General features: G+C 39.4%; 1 protein-coding gene across 1 annotated transcript in view; it reads left to right on the forward strand.

The window, feature by feature from the left end:
* Positions 1–19,212, forward strand: part of LOC117412643 (NALCN channel auxiliary factor 2-like) — a 62,455-nt gene extending 43,243 nt beyond the window's left edge. Inside the window, exons 2-3 of the mRNA XM_034021169.3 lie at positions 10,861–11,032; positions 12,645–19,212. Coding sequence (XP_033877060.2) covers positions 10,861–11,032; positions 12,645–12,952 — 480 coding nt within the window. The 3' untranslated portion in view covers positions 12,953–19,212. The remainder of the gene's footprint in view (positions 1–10,860; positions 11,033–12,644) is intronic.
* Positions 19,213–19,593: the final 381 nt, after the last annotated feature.

Raw genomic sequence — 19,593 nt, forward strand, 5'->3', positions numbered from 1 at the left:
AACTTAGTTTGTCCTTAAAATCAATCACAGAGGGGTATTATAGTTATGAAAGAATTGCCATCATCAAATAAAGTTGCTGAAATCCTGGGCTGATGCTCAAGCCTTGTAGCCTCAGGACACTGATTTAAGTTCAGTATGTTGCTGCTTATGGCTGTAAAAAAAAAAAATTATAAATAAAAAAGCCTACACAAAAATCAATTCCAATGTTTTAATTTTGAAATGCTGGAGGACACAAAAAAAACATTTCAAAAACTTTTTTAAAAAGTAATTTCTTTAAAAGTACGAACTGACCTACATTACAGCAGCAGCCTAAATGGCCCAGTTTTACACCTGCGTTAGACACAGAGCAATCACCAAGCTTGCCAGCAGTGCCTCAGAATTTACTCTGAAGAATAGCAATGCCAACTGCCTTGCAAAGCAGAATGTAATTTGCTCAGACCTGGTGGCTTTATCACCGAGCTCACATGTTTTAAACAGCCAGCACCGAAGCAGATGCAATATTACAGAATCGCGTGCTAATAGAGCACATTTATTTCACCTGGCTTGTCTGAGGAGATCTAAAGGGATTAGGTGGCAGACGAGAATTTGTCTTGTAGAAAGCAGGTCCCAGTTTGAATAATAGCAAGTCATTTTCAAATCCGCACAGCGTCTAGCTGTGGTGTGGTGCACTAGTATTAATAGTGTCATAAAATACATGCTTTCAAAACCTGCAATGCTCAAATAGGGGAAGACTCAAGAGGACTTACAAAGTTTATATACAGCATGCATAAAGACAGCTGCTTTTCAAAGTTACTGTGCAATGCATTAGTTTATTACCGGTTTACTAGCAAAAGTAACCCCACAAAAGACCCCAAGCAGTTCCACTTCTAATCAAATCCTAATGGTAAAGGTAACTTATTATGCTGCTTTCATTCAACCATTGAAGCTGACCTCTTGCCATGCTGAGTAAATGCATTGCCATTGAAGATGATTAGGGAAGGGAGAGTTTATTTAGAATATGAACGACCATGTGTTCTCGTCTCTTTTCACTAAAATTCAAAAGGAAATGTTAAAGCTGCCACATTAAAACTGCATAGTACATACAGCTTCCTTACTGTAGAGCAGAGGGGACACGAAGTATCCTGTATGTATAAACTGCTGCTTAGTGTTTGCTCTCGTGAGTAGCTGTAAGGGTGCCACGCATTAGGAGCATTCATCACTTATGTCACAGGCCGGCAGCCCAGCTTCCTGATAGCTCTCATATTGGAAGCAGAGCGTCTGGCCCGAGGTCATCTGTCGAAAGACTAACTCTCAGTGCAACCATTTTCACAAGCCGAGGTGACAGTTTAATAGGCATGAATAAGTGGTGTGAATGGGATATCAAAGAGGGGATGGAGCGGGATTGGGGGGGGGGTCAAGCCATTTGTGAGAGATGCTGTGACCAAAGGCTAGAGCGGTTTTTAATTTATGGTTGGACTAATCAACGTATGGGGTTAGGAAACATGCACCCAATAAACAACTTTTATTACAGGTGCCTAGGAAACAGTTTCAGGTTGTTTTCGTATTCATTTTAAAAATGTATCTTTTGAGATAATGACGATTTCGAGGAGGAATTAGCTTTGAGAATCCGGCCCATACTCCAGATACTGGGAGTTCACTATTAGCAGCTGATCTCTATTAAATGATAGGACCCGTTGTTCAGTTTGTGAGCACGCTTGTTGTTTGTTCTCTGGTCAGTGTACTGTATTTAAAAATGTTTTCCTGCACATATGTTCCCTGTAAATACAAGGTGCTGTTTTGTAATAGCAGGCAGATGGTAACCACAGCACCCTCTCCTTGTCTTTTATTAAACTCCTTCACCAGGTCATCTGTTTGGAAGCTAAGCAGCTGCTAGTTTGCAAACAACAAACCAATGTCTCTTCAGAGCACACGGGTACCTGTGAAAGTTCGGGTAACCCTTTGCAGTCAGGCTTGGAGATTTCTTTCAGTGTAGAGGAAGACTAGGGGTTCAATTCTCAAACGTATTCACTCCAAATCAGCACCAGTTTTATCTGATAGGAAAAAAAACACCATTACAATTCTGAAACGAATAGGAACAGACTTAAGACCACTTACAGGGTCCTCAGTTAAACATCTCAGTTGTTTATCTGGTTTGGTAACTTCATTGGGTTTGTTTCTCCTTTCTAACATTTGTTTTGGCTAATGATGATTTGGAGTAAACAGCTTTGAGAATGTATCACCTTTTCTTGAAAGCACAGTTTTGAAAGCACAGTGTATGATCATAGAATAGATTGTTTTAATATACTGCACTAGATCAATCTACATTGTTTGCTGATCCACCAGAATAAAGACCTGAAGAATATGTGCAAATCATTCAAAACAAAAATCGATATGGGCAAATCTGGAACAAGTGAAATGTCTCTTTTTTTACGAGCTAGCGTTTCTAAATGACTGCAACAATGATAAAACAGACAGGATTTATGTACACTCTTGTCTTACCAGAGACAACATCCGTCAGATAAAGAATTAGGTGTGATTTGAGAAATGTGAAACTATTGTGAAATCTGCTGGGTCAAAGCCAGAAAACCCTTGAGAATTTCAACGTTACTGTCTTAAAGAGCACGATATGAGATATACTGTAAGTCCTGCCAGCTAACCAGGGCTGCACGTTTCTACAAGATGGGACTATGCATAATAACACTGTAATTATGTGTAAGCACCCTTGTATTTACTAGGTAACTACTATGTAAATACACAGTAATTAGAGATACTTAATGTGAAGTGTTACCGAAATAAAGTAAATCTTATTACTAATACGGTAGTAGTCCAGTTATTGGACATAAACAGCTATAATGTAATGTGTACAAGGCAATAATAATAATAATAATAATAATAATAATAATAATAATAATAATAATAATAATAATAATAATTAGTCATTTAGCAGACACTTTTATTCAAACGACTTACAGAAACAAGGGGGTGAACTATGCATCACAACTGCTTACAATAGGACCTCGGTTTTACGTCGTATCCGAAGGTCAAATAGCTGTATAATCGTCCCTAGCCCATAAAAATTAGGCTTCTTCATCCAGCTGCCTGCAGTGCCTATGAATTACAAATCTAAGGGGTTGACAGACAGTAATAAATGCCTCACCGCAAGAGGGATTGCTGTAGCACTGCTGAATTTTTTCTATGTGGGAATTCTGACCTCTGTTGGTTTCAGATGATAAAACAGTGAGCAATGAGCTCTTGCAAAAGCATGCATTAACCCAGATTTCATATCCGAAGCATTCCATTTGAGGAACTAGCATCTTTGGTGATGCATATTATAAAGGGTATGTGTTGATCACAACAGTGCCTGGCACACATCAATGCCAATCATGTTGCACCATTTGCTTTGCATTAGTTCTGATGAGGCAGGAAGTACAGAAACTGCAGATACCAGATCGGTTTGGACATGTGTCAGTATGCTATTGATTTACAAGTGTTAGTGTTACACGGACTAAATTGGCACACCAACAATATAATGCATATAATATGAAAAGTGTTTGCATTTTTATGGTATGCATAAATAAATCATTGGATGTTTATTATTTGGATTACACTGGTGGATTCCTGTCTCTTTAATCACGCTGATTACAGAGGAAACACCAAAGTGGTGGAAAGAGAGTTCGATTGAATGCAAGTCCAGCCGGAGATGTTCTCATGGGAAGCTGAGCCAGACGGCTGCAATTTCCATGCTGTGTTGAGAATGCACCTTCCCATAAGTTAAACATCCAGGTTTGCGAGACACGTCATATGAAAGTAAGTATAACTTGAGGAAAAGGATCATTTAAAACAGGTGTACACAATTAAATAAGTCACGCCTTATCGTTACAGAGCAGTAGATCACAATGCCAATTATGCTTTTCCTTTGCCAGGGTTTGGGAAGTGATTTTCAGATTGATTCTGCTAATATGTAAGGGCACCATGTTCTTGATGGAGCTTGATGGAGCTTTCTTTAAGGATCTCAGTATTTGCACTGATGAAGAATGCTCTCTTGGATTCTCATCCAGAAGTTATGGTAGTCACCTGGTAGTTTTTTTTTAAATTTTTTTAAATTAATTAAGATTTATGAAAGTTCTTTTTCTGTTTTCAGACCAAGCAAGCAAAACCTTTTGACAGCACATGCAACAATGACCCCAATCACATAAAAAAGTGCCCTCAGGTATTCCCAGGCTTCTTGAGAAGGCATTTAAGTTTAAAGTCAATGTGAGGGTTATTGTTTTTGATTCAGTGCACCAAAGTCAGGACTGACTTGCACCTGACCTACAGGTGGTGATTCACTGCTCCAGAGACCTGCAGTGTATTACACGGTTAAACAGCACTGCATTCCTTTCAATGTCTTCTTTCCAATAATGTCCACTTGTTTATGGTTAAGTGATGTAATGACTTTTGATTAACCACAAAGAGTGGTTTAGCTAGACCAGATTTTATTTTTTAAATCATGTTGGAATTTATCCAGTACAGTTAATACCACTGTTCTCCTTTGAACAGTGTCACAGGATCATTAGTTCATTCCCACAGTATAGACAGAAGGTTGGTTTAAAGTCCAGAAGCACAACATGCTCTAGCAATGTGTAGGGGCACGGGCTGAGTTCTTACTAGGGGTAGGGGCAGTTCAAACTCAGGGTAAAGCAGTATTTAAAATATTTTCCTATTCTGAATTCACTTTTAAAAAGTAAGTCAAGAGAGAAGAAATTCTGAGCAGCACAATACAAGTTTAGTCAGGAAACTAATTTATTGAAGCTTTGACTAGACAACACAACTACATATTTTTTACACTACATTCTTTGAGGTACCCTTTTCAGATACGTGGAGAGGCTGGCCATCAGGAAACGATGGCCAGGGGGGCAGGACACCTGCCCTCCTCCTTAGATGAAGCCAAAAAACTCCTTGCAGATCACTGGATGGATTGTTTATCGAAAGGCACAAAAGATTCTAGCTATGCGACTGGCGAGTTGTTCTGGTATTGGAAGCGCCTAAAATATGCTTGTTGTTTACGTGATTTGATCTACGGTTAAAGTGAGTTCGCTGCCTGAACCACCACTTTGCTTAATGGGTAAGAAAACGGATTTTAATGCATTGGTTATCCCTCCTTTAAAACAGTTTTACAATCTTTAGAGTCAGGGTTGATTGGCAGGGGATCCCTTCCAGGGTACTGATGCACTGGGAAATGAGAGTGTATCTTTAGCAGCCCATCAGTCAGTGGAATTAAATACCGGTGGAGGAGTTCAAATCTGTGGATGTCAACATAATGCAACTTTGAGAGAGAGCTCTCCCTGGACCAGCAGGGCTTGTGAAAGTGCAATGCTGATTGCTGATTTGCAACAGAGAGAACGCAATCACAGTGTGATTGATGGATCACTACGTACCGTAAAGCTAAACAGAGTGCTTGGTGCTGGAGCAATGATAGCACTATGCATAGCTGTGTTTGTCAACAGCTAATATGCATTGCTTTTAATTATACAGCTAGTATTAGTAAACATGTGGATACCAGTGGCTTTATTGGATCTGTAAAGTGATAAAGACAGCTGTATTGGAGCGGTCATTAAAACACACAGGCCTTTCGTTAATTCATTTCCACTGTCCCCTTGGTGGAAATGTTTGCAGTGCTCTTCTGCACTGCAGAGCCAAGCGGCTCTTCAGTTCAACTCAGATTGCATGTTTGGTATTCTGCTTTTGCAGGAACTAAACTCCAATACCCTGGAGCCAAATTGAGTCGCAATCATGTTGTCATCATTTTAATCATGTGTGATATTGCCATGCCGGGTCAGGGAAGATTGTCAGTGCCTACTAGTTTTTTTTTTTTTTTTTCATACAGTATCTGCAGGCAAGTGAATTACTAATTAAAAACTATCGACTGGTGTAAACCATTAGGAGCCTGCAGTTCTAAGATGACTGGTTGCTGTTCTGGTGAATCAGCTTGCTCATTTTGCAAATAGCGATAAAGACATCAATAAAAAAACCTCACCGCTTGCTAAGAATTTGATCGCAAGAGCATGATTTCCCAGTCAGGTGGCGTGCAGAGTGTACAACAGTCTATTTCAACCACTCAAAACCATGGCAGGTATATGGATACCGCTGTTCTTGAATCCAGCTGGGGTTTTCCTCCAGGGGTCATTTACAGAGCTGCATATCACCACTGGTACAGACCAGACCTGGTTTCAAGTGCAATTGGAATTCATTGCAATCACAATACAATAATATTTGTCATTTGTTCATTTTTCTTGATGACACCATTTGCTTGAAAAAATTAAATAAAAGCTATTTTGTATGTTTCTGTATTTGTACTTGGTTATTTAGAATAAAGTGTTCTTCATAAAATGTACTTTGGACCAGCTGAATAGTACTGAGGAAGTGTGGACGACCCACTAAAAAAACATGTGGTACACATTTTCCAAATGGCTAAATAGCAAATTTATGAGGTTATTTCTTAATTACAAACGAGTAATGCTATTCAGATTAAACGTAATCAACAAGAAACATAAATTACAAAAATGGCTCTGTCTGTGATCAAAGTTGAATGTTTTGGCTTTGAAAGCCTTTTATAAAGCACAGGCTGCTTTGTTATTTACGAGGGTCTATTATTTTCAGCGCTGTCACTGACACGCAAGCTCGACAGACAAAAGGCACAAGTTAGCCTGTGGGAGGGAATGGATTTTGCTTTTCTTCCATTTCCCATTTGTGGCGCGAAGATGTCTGAAAGCTCTGTTGTCTTGATGTGTCTCCTCGGTTCAAAATGTCTGAGTAATATGGAAACGCGCTGATAAGTTCTAGGTCTTACTACTATGCATGGGAATGAAAATAACCCCATGCTGTTTCTTGGCTCTTTAGCTCCAAGAGTGTTCAGTTCAAGCAGAAAGAGTTCTAGTCTCTCAGTGCACGTTATAATACATTGACAAGTGAATTAACATTGGATTGTGTAGTGCAAATTAAACAAAGAGATATGTGGACTAAATTACTCTAGAGATATACACAAAGCAATACATATGGCATTATACAGTTTCACATTGATTGAGATCTTCAAAAACCCTCCACCCCTGCATCATACTTCAAAGGACAATGTTTTCTAGCAGTACTAATCCAGATCAAAGTAGCTGTAGCATTTTAAAACAGTACAGGGGTCTCTGACAAGCCAGTGATAGCCTTGTAGTGACTGATGTAGAATATGCACTCTCATTTTTAACTTCAAAAGAGAAACACGTGTTGGAGAGTCTTTATAGTTTACTTGTTCTAGAGTACTGCTCTTATTTGGACTGTGGCTTTCAAAGCTTCAGCGGGGCGTTGGAGGAAGCCAAGATCAATTACAAAGACAATTACAGGGTAGGGTATGTGAAGAGGATCAATAGTGTAGCAGCTGGGGTTTGCAGCACTAGTATTTTCTCCATGTTAGCGGAGATATAAAGCATTTTAGAGAGATCTTTGCTGTCTTTCTGTAGGAGGAGTGTTTCTTTTTTTCATTGTTATGAAAGTGAAATGTGACGTCAGAACTCCCTTCCAAACGCCTAATACTGTCATAATGAATAAGACACTACAGTAGCTCTCTGTCTGTTGCGGACCTGCCAGTACAGTATGTGACCAAAACCAAACATTTTTGTTTGATACAAGCATACAATTAGAATGCATGAAACTGTTTCTGCGCCACTTTGCTAGCCTATCATAATCATTTAATACACACTTTTCTTGGGAATCCCCTGCTTGATTTTGACCTGTTATTAAAAAAAAAAAAAAAAAACTACACTCTGGAATTGAGTGTTTGTCTGAAAAAGCCTGATCTCCAGCTTAAAGGTTTAGCCTTTGTGACCCCCCCCCCCCCCCCCCCTCTTCTTAATGAGCATTAACCAAGGAGGAACAAGCAGGAGGTCCTGATTTGTGACTACTAGTGCTGTACACACCAGAGGATACTGACTAAACAAAGCATTCTGAGCATGATACTGCAAGCAGCCCCGTAGAACTATTCTAAACAAAGCATTCTGAGCATCATACTGTAAGGAGCTCCATAGAACTATTCTAAACAAAGCATTCTGAGCATCATACTGCAAGGAGCTCCATAGAACTATTCTAAACAAAGCATTCTGATGCATCATGACTCTCAGCCTCACTTAGGTCCACATCCTTGAATATACTGATTACTCTTTGAACATCTAAACTGAAGTCGTTGTACAGGTTGCAAAACAAATGAAACAGTGTTCCTGGTGTCCTCTTTTAAAATATGCAGCTATTTCGTCAGGACACCTTATAAAAATAAGTTCTGCAATCCCAAGTTAAATAAAATGAACTGAACCTAAAATCAAAATGTTTTATTTTTTAATGCAAATAGTGCTGTTTTCTGAGGTAGTACCCTTACTAGTGTACTGGTTTTTTGAGGCACACTTGTGGTTAAGTGAATCACACGCGTGGTTTGTAATGGTTGACAGAGGGGTGATAAACATTGTCAGTAGGCTGCTCTGTGGTCTGTCACAGCGCTGTGCAATTAGGAGTGGGTATAGTGTAACAAGACCCTTGGGTCCACATGGTCAAAATAACACACTGATTACAGGAGGCAGCTTCTATTCCAGTTCCTTTAAAACAGGGATCAATTTAAAAGAAGCGACACAGAGATGACAGTGTCATTTGTCATGAGCACCCAGCAGTGCAAGTGCACATGAAGCTGCTGGGTGTCCTCTCTGATTTATATTAACTAAGCTGCATCTGCATGTTGTCTGGATGAACCCCCGGAGGTACTGTTTGCTGTATGTGGCTTGATCAATGATTTCCCCCATGCTGACACTTTAACTTAGGGATAGAATGCACTGCAGCTGGCTCAATATACCAACGACGGAGTATACTGGGCAGTGATATGGAATGCACTGCTGTTACAGATTCGGACCCCTGCTTGTGAGAAATGAGGTGAAAAGCTCTATAACCTCTTATGCACCAAGGTTAAAGGGGAAAGAGTGCAGTGGTCAAGACGCTCGGATGAGCTGTTTTACAGGTGCAGCCATTCCAGTGCAGTAAAAGCCATGTTCTTATTTTACTTTACATTGTGTCTCTAATTACTGTGTATTTGCATAGTAACTTAGTAAATACATGTGTACTTACACATAATTACAATGTTATTATGCATAGTTACAATGTACTTAATGTGTAAATCATTTTGTAAGATAAAACCCTAACCCTAACCCTTTGCTGCTACAATTGTGATTAAGCGCATTTTAACTATGCACAATAACATTGTAATTGAGGCTTTTTCTTAAGACCAGCAGTGAAAATGTGAAAAATGACTAGCTCGTATCAGTAGTGGAAATCAAGCCATTATTTCTTCTCAGATTGAGTACAAGGCAATCAGGGGGAAAGCCATCTCTCCTTGAAAGTGCATTCATGATGCTGCCTTAAAACTTAGTATCAGTGAATTGAGTTGCACTGGGCAATGAAGCACTACAGCAGATATGATGAATGTAATGATGAAATGATAAGCCTAACTGACACCGTTGCCATGACAGCAGCCATCTGAAGTGATATAGTTGTCATCCTGCTGCATGATTGAAACCGTGCCTAAATATCAAAGATCCTTTTTACAGGGCTGTTTTTCAAAGGCTGTTATTTGTTAAAAACAGATCCCATACACTTGTGTAGTGTAAACAGTTGCAAATTTTTTTTTCAATTTTTTTTTTCATGATTACAGTCTGAAAAGTCTGTATGATTCTAGAAATCTATGATAAATGTTTGGATACTTTTCAAGGCAGTTATCGTGTCCATCATGTAATGTGACAGACAGGCAGACAGACGGACAGGACCAGTGCGTAGCGAGGCACATTTTCAATGAGGTCCGTTTTTTGTGTTTAGTGGTGATTATGCCCATAAACTGACACACACAAAAACAGTGTAATAATACCATCAGCGTCAGACAGAACCTGCTACTCTAAATTAATGTACAAAACATTGTGCGCAAACTTTTCAAATTGATGCACTGGTGTTTTAAAATGGACAGAGCTGAGCAATTTGACCTTATTGATCTTCTGAGATCCACAGTACTAGATTAGTTCTCAGAATGAATAAAACAGCGACACACCTACATGTTTTTTTACATGTTAATGAAGAAATCAAATGTCAACCTTCATCTTATGGAAACTCTAGTATCCTGCCAGCTTGAGAAAGTATTGTAACACAGAGTAGCCAAGGGGAAATTAGCATGACTTCAAAGGAAACTTCATATCTTAATGAAGTAGAGGAATGTTGGCAGAAATTCTTTGAGAATGTAAGAAGAAAATCCATCGTCTACTAATAACTAATTCTGCAACAATGTAAGGAGAAGTGCAGTATAGTGGCACAGCCAGTGTCAGATAGTATCAAAAGTCCACTAGCAGAGCTAAACAGACATTCCCTGCCAGCAACCTGACACGGTCACATTCATCAAGGTAATAACCCCTACATCTGAAGCAGCTTTTTAAAACAAGCTTTGTAAAAAATGGTAACATCATCCTGCGACAATAGTCCATTAGGGTCTGGGCAGACTTATTAAGCACAGATCCCCTGAACAGCCAATCAAAATGTTTAAATTTCACATATAATATGCCGGAGGGAGAACAAGAAAACAACATTACACAGTCAAGCAAGCGAGATAGTGTACATTTCTATTAAGTCTGAATGGACTGACCCAAAGTTCTGCCCTCTCTAGGGGCACGACTAACAAACTGAAGTATATGTGGGTGTGTCGTGTTCAGAACAACTCATTCCGTTATGATGAAACTCAGTATTGGCAGTACAAGTTCTTCTGGGTATCACAACCTGGCCTCTGATTAATGGGGCCAGTGAAGGTTCGATCATGTTAATTGGCTTCTTCCTTTTTTCCTCCAGGCAGTCTACAAAGCCTGGTTGTGTGCGGAGTATTTCAATGCCACCCAGAGCCAGTGCCAGAACAGAATTCCCTGCAAGCAATACTGTCTGGAAGTCCAGACCAGTTGTCCATTTGTGTTACCAGACAATGATGACCTTATCTATGGTGGATTATCAAGTTTCATCTGTACAGGTGAGTGAAGAGGCCACAGCGGGGGAGAGGGGGTGGGGGGCTATGGCAGATGAAAGGGGTTAACCTCATTACAGGGTTCACTCAATAGCACATCTTTGCCGACAGAATAACTGGTAGCCAGGGGGCCGATTGAGAAGAAGCCTACTTTTACATCAGAGAAAATTCAACAACTTTCTGTGATACACTTTCAAGGGGATTAGTCCTGCGCCAAGGGATAAGTGGGTCTGGGGGTGGTCTGATTCCTTGAAAAATCACCTCCAGAGTACAAATTAATAACTATTAAATTGTGTGATCGAGGAGTTCTAAGTGAAGTCAATAAGGAGCGACAGTGCAGACTGATTCATCAGTAAGTATTTCCAGGAGGCTGGGGGCAGGAGACACAATGGAAGAGCAATGAGAAACCCTGTAGTGTGATTGTCCATGCGCCATGAGACCTTGAATAGCTCTCTTTACATGTCTCTCTCAATTCCCCGTGCTATCCAGCTTCAAAGGCTGCCGAATGGAGACGAGACCTTAATTCCCAAATGAAAGCACCTATTTCTCAGCAGTAGCTTTTACCATCACTGTTAGTTCAAACAGTGGCAACCTTATTTGACTCTATTAATGCAGAGTGACTCTGTCTTATGCATGTGTAAAATATTTATTATAAAACAGAGCTCCCTCATTTATTTTTTCACTGACTTACACTCCTGTGAATTGGTGAAGGGATTTAAAACAGAACAAAGCAGAATACATCAAATTTGTGAATTATCATTTAAAAAGAATTGCTTTCTTGTCTTCATAACAAGAATGAGCCAGGTCAATACTTGAGATGCAAGGAAAGTCAAGTGCTGCAGGAAATGCCATTAGTGGCTCAAAGCTCATCCGGTTCCAGATAAGTACTGGCAGCCTTCTGCATGACGAGAGCTGTCCTTCAGATCAGGAGCTGAAGCAGCAATCTGTCTGGCAAATCCCAGGATATGAAATGTTACATCTCAGTTTATCTAGCATTCCATCCAGCTTACTTATCTTAAAAAATATAAGGCTACTATAAAAGGAACATCTAAATTCATACAACCGTAAATCAGATTTGTTTGTTTTTTTAGATTATTCTAGCTGAAAAATAATTGAAAATAAATACATAAATGGAGCAGAAGAGAAGGCTATTATGAAGTGAGCTTCTAAAGTCTTAAAACCGTGACCGATATTTGTTTAAATTTTCAGATAGCCATTAGATTAGTGATCGACACAAACACCAGAGAAATGTGTTGCTTTGTATGTTGTGTTGATTGAAAGAGATTCACCTCCATGGGGCTATGAAGGAGAACAAAGTGAAGTGATTCATTTCAATGCATCCTTCTGGTTGTTTTTGTTGCTGTTAAGAACAATCATTACATTATAGGCCATAAAAAGAGGTCAGTTGTTTATGGGAGATATTAACTGTGAGAAATTGGCAAGACACACGCACGGGACAAAAGATGAATTGAAGTTGCTTTTTTAGACCCTATACAGCATGCAACAGCAGTGACAAGCCCAATAACGTCATGTTTCACAAATCTGTCTTGTTTAACACCCATTCCTTACTACTGCTGTACATCACAGTAACCATTGGTTTCTCTTATCTGTGCAATAGGGCTACTAGAAGACCATTTAACTAATGAAGAACCAGAATGTTGTGATGTCAGATGGAGCTCCTGTGGTCCACCATTAGACGGTGTCTACAACGCATCTACCAAATTCATGGACTCCAGCATGCATCACCATCGGACTTCTCTACCTGTATCGGCAGCCTCGCGGCTGTGCAACAGCAGACTTAAACTGTGTGTGCTGGTCTTGATCCTCCTGCACACCGTCGTCACTTTTTCTACAATACAGAACAATGGCGGAGTCAACTTGGAGGCTCTTACCACAATGGAGGACAGCTCGACAAGAGAGGAGTGAAATTCAACACCCTCCCCCCCCACCCCAGACAAAAACAAAATTCAAACGAAATGGAAAACAGGAAGTGTTTATTTTCAAAAGGAGGCACGCGGTGTTCCTTAATTTAAACAAAGGCATGACAAAAAAAGAGAGAACACGGTCACATGGAAACAAGAAGAACAGAAATAGGTAAATGCCTGTTTCTTCTCTGCACCTTGATGACTATTCTTTTCCAACAAGGTAATAAGCAATGTCAGGAGATGGGTTTGATGCACGTGGCCTTTTATCAACTTCATCATGCTGTGTGGAGATAACAGGTTGGAGCAGAGATAGGGGGATCATTTTATGTATCATTTTATATATATGATATCATTTTATGATAATAATTACACCTAGATATTCTGGCAATCAAACTGAACCCCTAAGTGGATTTAAAGTGTAATGACCGGTCATAAGAAATCAGTCAGAGTAGCAATCCAATACAGAAAATGTTAGCAACACAATGAAATATGGGCTTTTGTACACTCAAGAATCACATCCCTTTCCCTTCCAAATGAAAAATCTGAGACAGTGAATGATAAAACAGCTGCAATCATCCCTGGTGAGCAAAAGACTGTCTTAAACACAAAAACAAGGTAGTCGCTTTGACAGGCCACCTACAAACCGGTCATAAATTGTGGTCTCGTTTTCAAGTACTTGGGTGACAACTACGTTGTGGAAGTGATTACACTTTCAATATGTACTTCTTTGTTGAAGCGGTGCTCTGCACAGCTATACTGTGATTACGACTACAGCGGAAGGGTCATGTTGTGGATTTAATCACTTCCATAAGTGGGGACTAACTGGGGTGCTTGATCAGCATGCAAAAAGCAACCGGCTGTAGGTTTATTCCTCACGAAACTGTGGAGAGAGATAAGGTTAGCAAAGCAGCTTCCAGGCCCTTGCTAACAATACAATGCTGTGAGGCAGTTACAGTTAAAACAACATTAGAAATCCAGTGTAGTATATGTAACTGTATTTTCAAAGATTGTCAATGTAATAATTGTCATCATCCAGTATCAGCTAAGCACCTACCTAATAGTGAGAGACCAGGCAGACCAAGGTAGTTGCATAGTAAATACATGTGTACTTACACAGAATTCCAATGTACTTAACATGCAATTGATATTGACCCCATTTTTCTCCCAACTTGAAATAGAAAATGATTATTATTTTAGGCTCAGCTCACCGCTACCACCCCCGTGCTGATTCGGGAGCGGTGAAGATGAACACACGCTGTCCTCCGAAGCGTGTGCCGTCAGCCGACTGCTTCTTTTCACACTGCAGACCCACCATGCAGCCACCTCAGAGCTACAGCGTCGGAGGACAACGCAGCTCTGGGCAGCTTACAGGCAAGCCCGCAGGCGCCCGGCCAGCCTACAGGGGTCGCTGATACGTGGTGAGCCCTCCCCACCCGGGCGACGCTCGGCCAATGGTGCACTGCCCCTTGGGAACTCTCGTCCACTGTCGGCAGTGGAATAGCCTGGACTCGAACCGGTGCCCTCCAGGCTATAGGGTGTGTCCTGCACTCCACGTGGAACGATTTTACCAGATGCGCCACTCGGGAGCCCAACATGTAAATCTTTTTACACGGTATATGCAAGTACACAATTGTATCAGAAAATGGTTAGGATTAGGGTTATATTGTGCAAAAAGATGTACACATTAAGTGCATTGTAACTATGCATAATAGCATTGTAATTATGTGTAAGTACACAGGTATATACGAAGTAACTGCTATGTAAATACACAGTAATTAGAGACACTTAATTTACAGTGTGACCAAAAAAATAATAACAAGCTTCAAGCTTCAGGCAATAACAGAAGGAAACCAGTTAACACATTGATAAAGCTGTCCTGTGCTCTGGCAAATATTCTGTGATTCAAGTCTTTATCTAGGTCATTCTTGTAGAATTATCCATGCAGCCGTGATGAAGCGGGGTTGGAAGTGACCTGCTATATACAGGTTCCAAGTTTTTTTCTTCCATCACAGGAAGCAAAGCTTTTTTGTTGTATATTAAATTAGCCCCCAGGGCCCTGATGTAAGTCTATATGCTACATTCACTGTGAGGAACTAAGCTGGATTGGTGCCTTGGCAAAGATTGTTGTACAGCTTGCATAGCACAAAAGCATATTGCAAAACAAAATCCTAGATTTCTTCTTGTTCGTTTTTTTTTTTTTTTTTTTTTGGCCATGTGTTATTAAGGCATGGTGCCACTATTGTTAAAGATACTGCAAGCTAAAATATTTTAAGATAAACCTCTCCCACAAGGCTCGACTTTTTACTTTTACTGTTTTATTTGTCTTTAACCGAAATTTGTGTTTTGATTTGGAGGGTTTAAATTAAAACAAAAACAAACAAACAAACAAACAAGAAAATGGCTTGTAACCAGGAGGTCCCCGGTTCAAATCCCACCTCAGCCACTGACTCATTGTGTGACCCTGAGCAAGTCACTTAACCTCCTTGTGCTCCGTCTTTCGGGTGAGATGTAGTTGTAAGTGACTCTGCAGCTGATGCATAGTTCACACACCCTAGTCTCTGTAAGTCGCCTTGGATAAAGGCGTCTGCTAAATAAACAAATAATAATAATAATCATATTTAGAGTTTTGTTGATTTATTTGTGTATATTTTTTTAATTGAAAATATTGCTTGCTTTTCAATCAAAAAGAAAAATACAGGCTAACTTCACTAAAACGAACCCCCCTGGGACATGGAGAAATGTTCGTTACATTAGGGTGTTCACTATAATTGGGTTTGGCATTTTTCTGTATCAGAATAATGACAAAAACGGCAACTTTGAATTGAACATCAATATATAGTACTTTTATGAAGATTCTTTTACACTGACCAAAATGTAAACGGTATTGTGACAAGGTACTCATGTCACATGTGCGCGCAGGATTTATTAAAACAGAAAGTAAACAAACGGGTCATGTGACGCTACCAACGATGGTAACGCACAGAGGACATAAAAAAGACAGGCAGGCAGCAATCGAGCGCCCGTCTGTAAACAATCATTTGATCAAACAGAACAACTCCAAAAAGCACACAAAACAAACCTGTTTCCACATATAAATGGTGAATACAGTAATTATGTCCTTTCTCTTGAATAACCTGTCCAGCGTATATTGCTCCTCACGCCCGTTGCCTGGTTGCAGTTTGTGTGAAGATGACGGCCAGGCAACGATTGCATTCGTCATGCATGATTCATACTACAATAGATCATCTTTGAATTAGCGTTATCTTTGAATTAGTCAACCATGGTCTTTGTTTTCACTGAGACAATAACACACTTGACACGAGAAAGTTCAGTGTTAGTCAGTACTGAGATCGTTGTATCCCGGTCGATCCTGTACGTGATCGTTCTAATAGGGCTAATTTGCATTGAAAAAAATCGGTTCTTGCTGTTGGGATCGTTAAAAACGGGTGTTCGTTATAATAAGGGTTCGTTATAGTGAAGTTAGCCTGTATATATTTTATTTTATAAATTTAAAAAAAGTATATGATTGCTTAAAACTTTGAGCAAATTATGTGCCAGGTTAATTTTAAGTTTAAGAAATATATATTAAAACCACATAATTTATATAAAAAATACTGTTCTGTTACATAGCTGTATATAACATCTATAGAATTATATATGAAAAGTGAGATATGAAGAGAGATGGTTGAGCAAGCCGCTGCCTTTATAATGATACATTATAAATATTATGTTTGTATTTTATTTAATGAAAAGGCTGTTAAATATAGTTTTGTTGTCAGCAGATTTAAAAATGAATATTATATGTATTCCATATTTATATTTAGTATGCATACATGAATGTACATAGTTATGTGCACGCTATGGCTTGAGAAAGATTTCTCTAACTCACTAACGAAATGAAATCCACAGATATAACTAATACTAATTCCTAGTGCAGGAAAAGAGAAACACTTCTCAAGATATCTCCGTTTTAAGGGAACAAAACTTGTTTGAATCAGAGCTACTGAGTTGTTTCAGTACAGCAACAATCACACATTTCTCTTGTACTAAAACTGTTCAGTTTCATATAAGAAAATAAACAAACTCATCAAAAAAGAGGGCAATGTTTGCTTCCGGTTTACATTGCTTAGTACTATTGCAGAAACTGGGTGATTGTCATCTGTCTGTTATCATAATCTTTGGAGCGATTTGTTTAAAAAAAGACTAAAGAAAAATGATCCCTCTGTCTAGTTTCCCCCCTTGTCAGTTGCTCCATGTGTTCAGGATTCTTGTACCTGCCAGTCTATAGACCCTGAGGTCTGGTTACTTACTCTTTTTGCATTTTTAATATGTAGGTAAACCCCACTTGAAATCTACTGCTTGGAACCCATTTAAATTGTGGATAGGGTTAGGGTTAGGGTTGGGGTTAGAGTAAGGGTTAGGGCTAGGATTAATGACACATTTACATTGTGGATAGGGTTAGGGTTGGGGATAGAGTAAGGGTTAGGGCTAGGATTAATGACACATTTACATTGTGGATAGGGTTAGAGAGACCCCATCTCTCTCTCTCTCTCATCCTCATCTCCCACAAAAGATTACACAGATGAAAAATACAGACCTAGCTAACTCAGATAGCAATCCTCTTTGCAGTATTGTATTATTGTGACTCCCCCACTCACTGAGTGGCTTTTCACAGTCCAAGGTTATTTCATCTTTGGGTTCAGGACGCTGTGACAGACCTTGTCTTTTATATGACAGTCATGTGATATGTCTTTGATTACCTATAAGGTCAGGAACCGGATCTCAGCCACAAACAATAAAAAGGTGCATTAAAGGTACTTGGAACAAGCATGATCTGTGGGGCTGTGAAGGTTATTAGCATGAAGAGTCAATCTGACTTTGTGATAACACCGATACAGCCAACGCCAGCTTGAACGCTTCGGCGTTAGTTTGCCAGGGTAAACCGGGTACACAGCACAGCAAAGGTTGATTTGTGTTATTACGTTATTGGCTTTATACACACAGCTTGTAATAGCAATACACACTGTAAACAATGAAGTTTCCACTTAGAAATATCTTGGGATCTGTTAAGCACATGTGATGTCAGTTCAAAATGCTTAAATAGCACAGTCGCTGTGTGTGAAGTCACTTGCTGCTTCTCTGTGTGTGGAATGCTGTTGAGTCCTGGCACTGCACAGTGTCTTGTGTGCTGGACAAGGACTCCTCGGATCACATGGCGCGTTCCTCAAACTAACAGCAAGGAGCCAGGCGACTGTAACCCGTGCCTGGGCCAAGCTGCTCAGCCAGCTTTCAAGTACAAAGGGTTTTGCTCTTAGTTCTCAATCTTTCTTAACTAATTTCATAATCAGGAAAATTAGAGAAAAGCCTGGTTGTGAGTTTAGTTCAAGTGCTCATTAAAACAACATCTGCCATTTATACAGTAGAAGGTACTTTGGTATTGGGAGAGACAATTAACATGTGGGTGCCACATTCTTCTTCTTCTTCTTCTTCTTCTTCTTCTTCTTCTTCTTCTTCTTCTTCTTCTTCTTCTTCTTCTTATTATTATTTTAGCAGAACTCGTCTGCAAAACAGAACCTACTGGTCAGCCAATGTAGTCCTCTTTTTTGGCTCAACAATAGTCATATAATAATAATAATAATAATAATAATAATAATAATAATAATAATAATAATGTAACCACATATTACACAGTGAGAGGGTACTTAAAGTAAAGTGTTACCATAATAATAACAGTAACGTATTAACAAAAAGCCAGAGTCTCCGTCTATATTCTTTCACCACAGTGATGATTTTACAGGTTTGAAAAGTTTTTAAAAGAATTTTTCAAACGCACGAGTACACAAACACCTTGCTGAGGCCACGTGTGTTCAAACCCTTCTCACGCGTGTGATACGGGCGCCACTCCCGACCACAGGCATGATGGGACCATCTTAATAAGAGGCAAACCAAGCTTAAGGGGAAACCGTTGTGGATACCCCCGCTGAGAAAAAGACTGTTTTCTTTAAGGGGGTTACTTCTTATGTCATTTTATACACTGTGCTTTAATGTTTAGAACTTTTTTGCACTAGTTCTAAAAACTTTTTTTTTTTTTTTTCGGAGATGGTTTAAAAAACTGTGCTATATAATTCAGTTGTATAACAAATATTATATCATATCTGTGTTTCTAGTCTTTACCTGTATCTGTAATGTTTTCTGTTTCTGTTGTATTTTGGGCAGAACAGCCGCTGCTCAATGTTTAACCCTAATAAAGAAACACAAGCATTCATTATACATCGACAGCCTCCTGTTTTCTGATGGACTAAACAAAATGTAATTAAATGATGTTTTCATGTTGTTACTTTAAAGCACCTGAAGTTTAATGTCTAAATAATGATCGAATACATGTGTTCATTTTTAGAACGAGGATAAACTGATTTCTGGCCTGTGTTCTCTCTCAAAAGTCACCTGTGGCATGGCATTCTGGGTACTCTCTCTCTCTCTCTCTCTCTCTCTCTCTCTCTCTCTCTCTCTCTCTCTCTCTCTCTCTCTCTCTCTCTCTCTCTCTCTCTCTCTCTCTCTCACCCTGAGATGTAGCTCAAGCTGTGTTCATTTATATAGTGCTAAGCTAGCTGTGGGATTTCATTTCATGATTTTGTTTCTGGT

The sequence above is a fragment of the Acipenser ruthenus genome, chromosome 16 (assembly GCF_902713425.1).
Source record: "Acipenser ruthenus chromosome 16, fAciRut3.2 maternal haplotype, whole genome shotgun sequence".
NCBI classification, from domain to species: Eukaryota; Metazoa; Chordata; class Actinopteri; order Acipenseriformes; family Acipenseridae; genus Acipenser; species Acipenser ruthenus.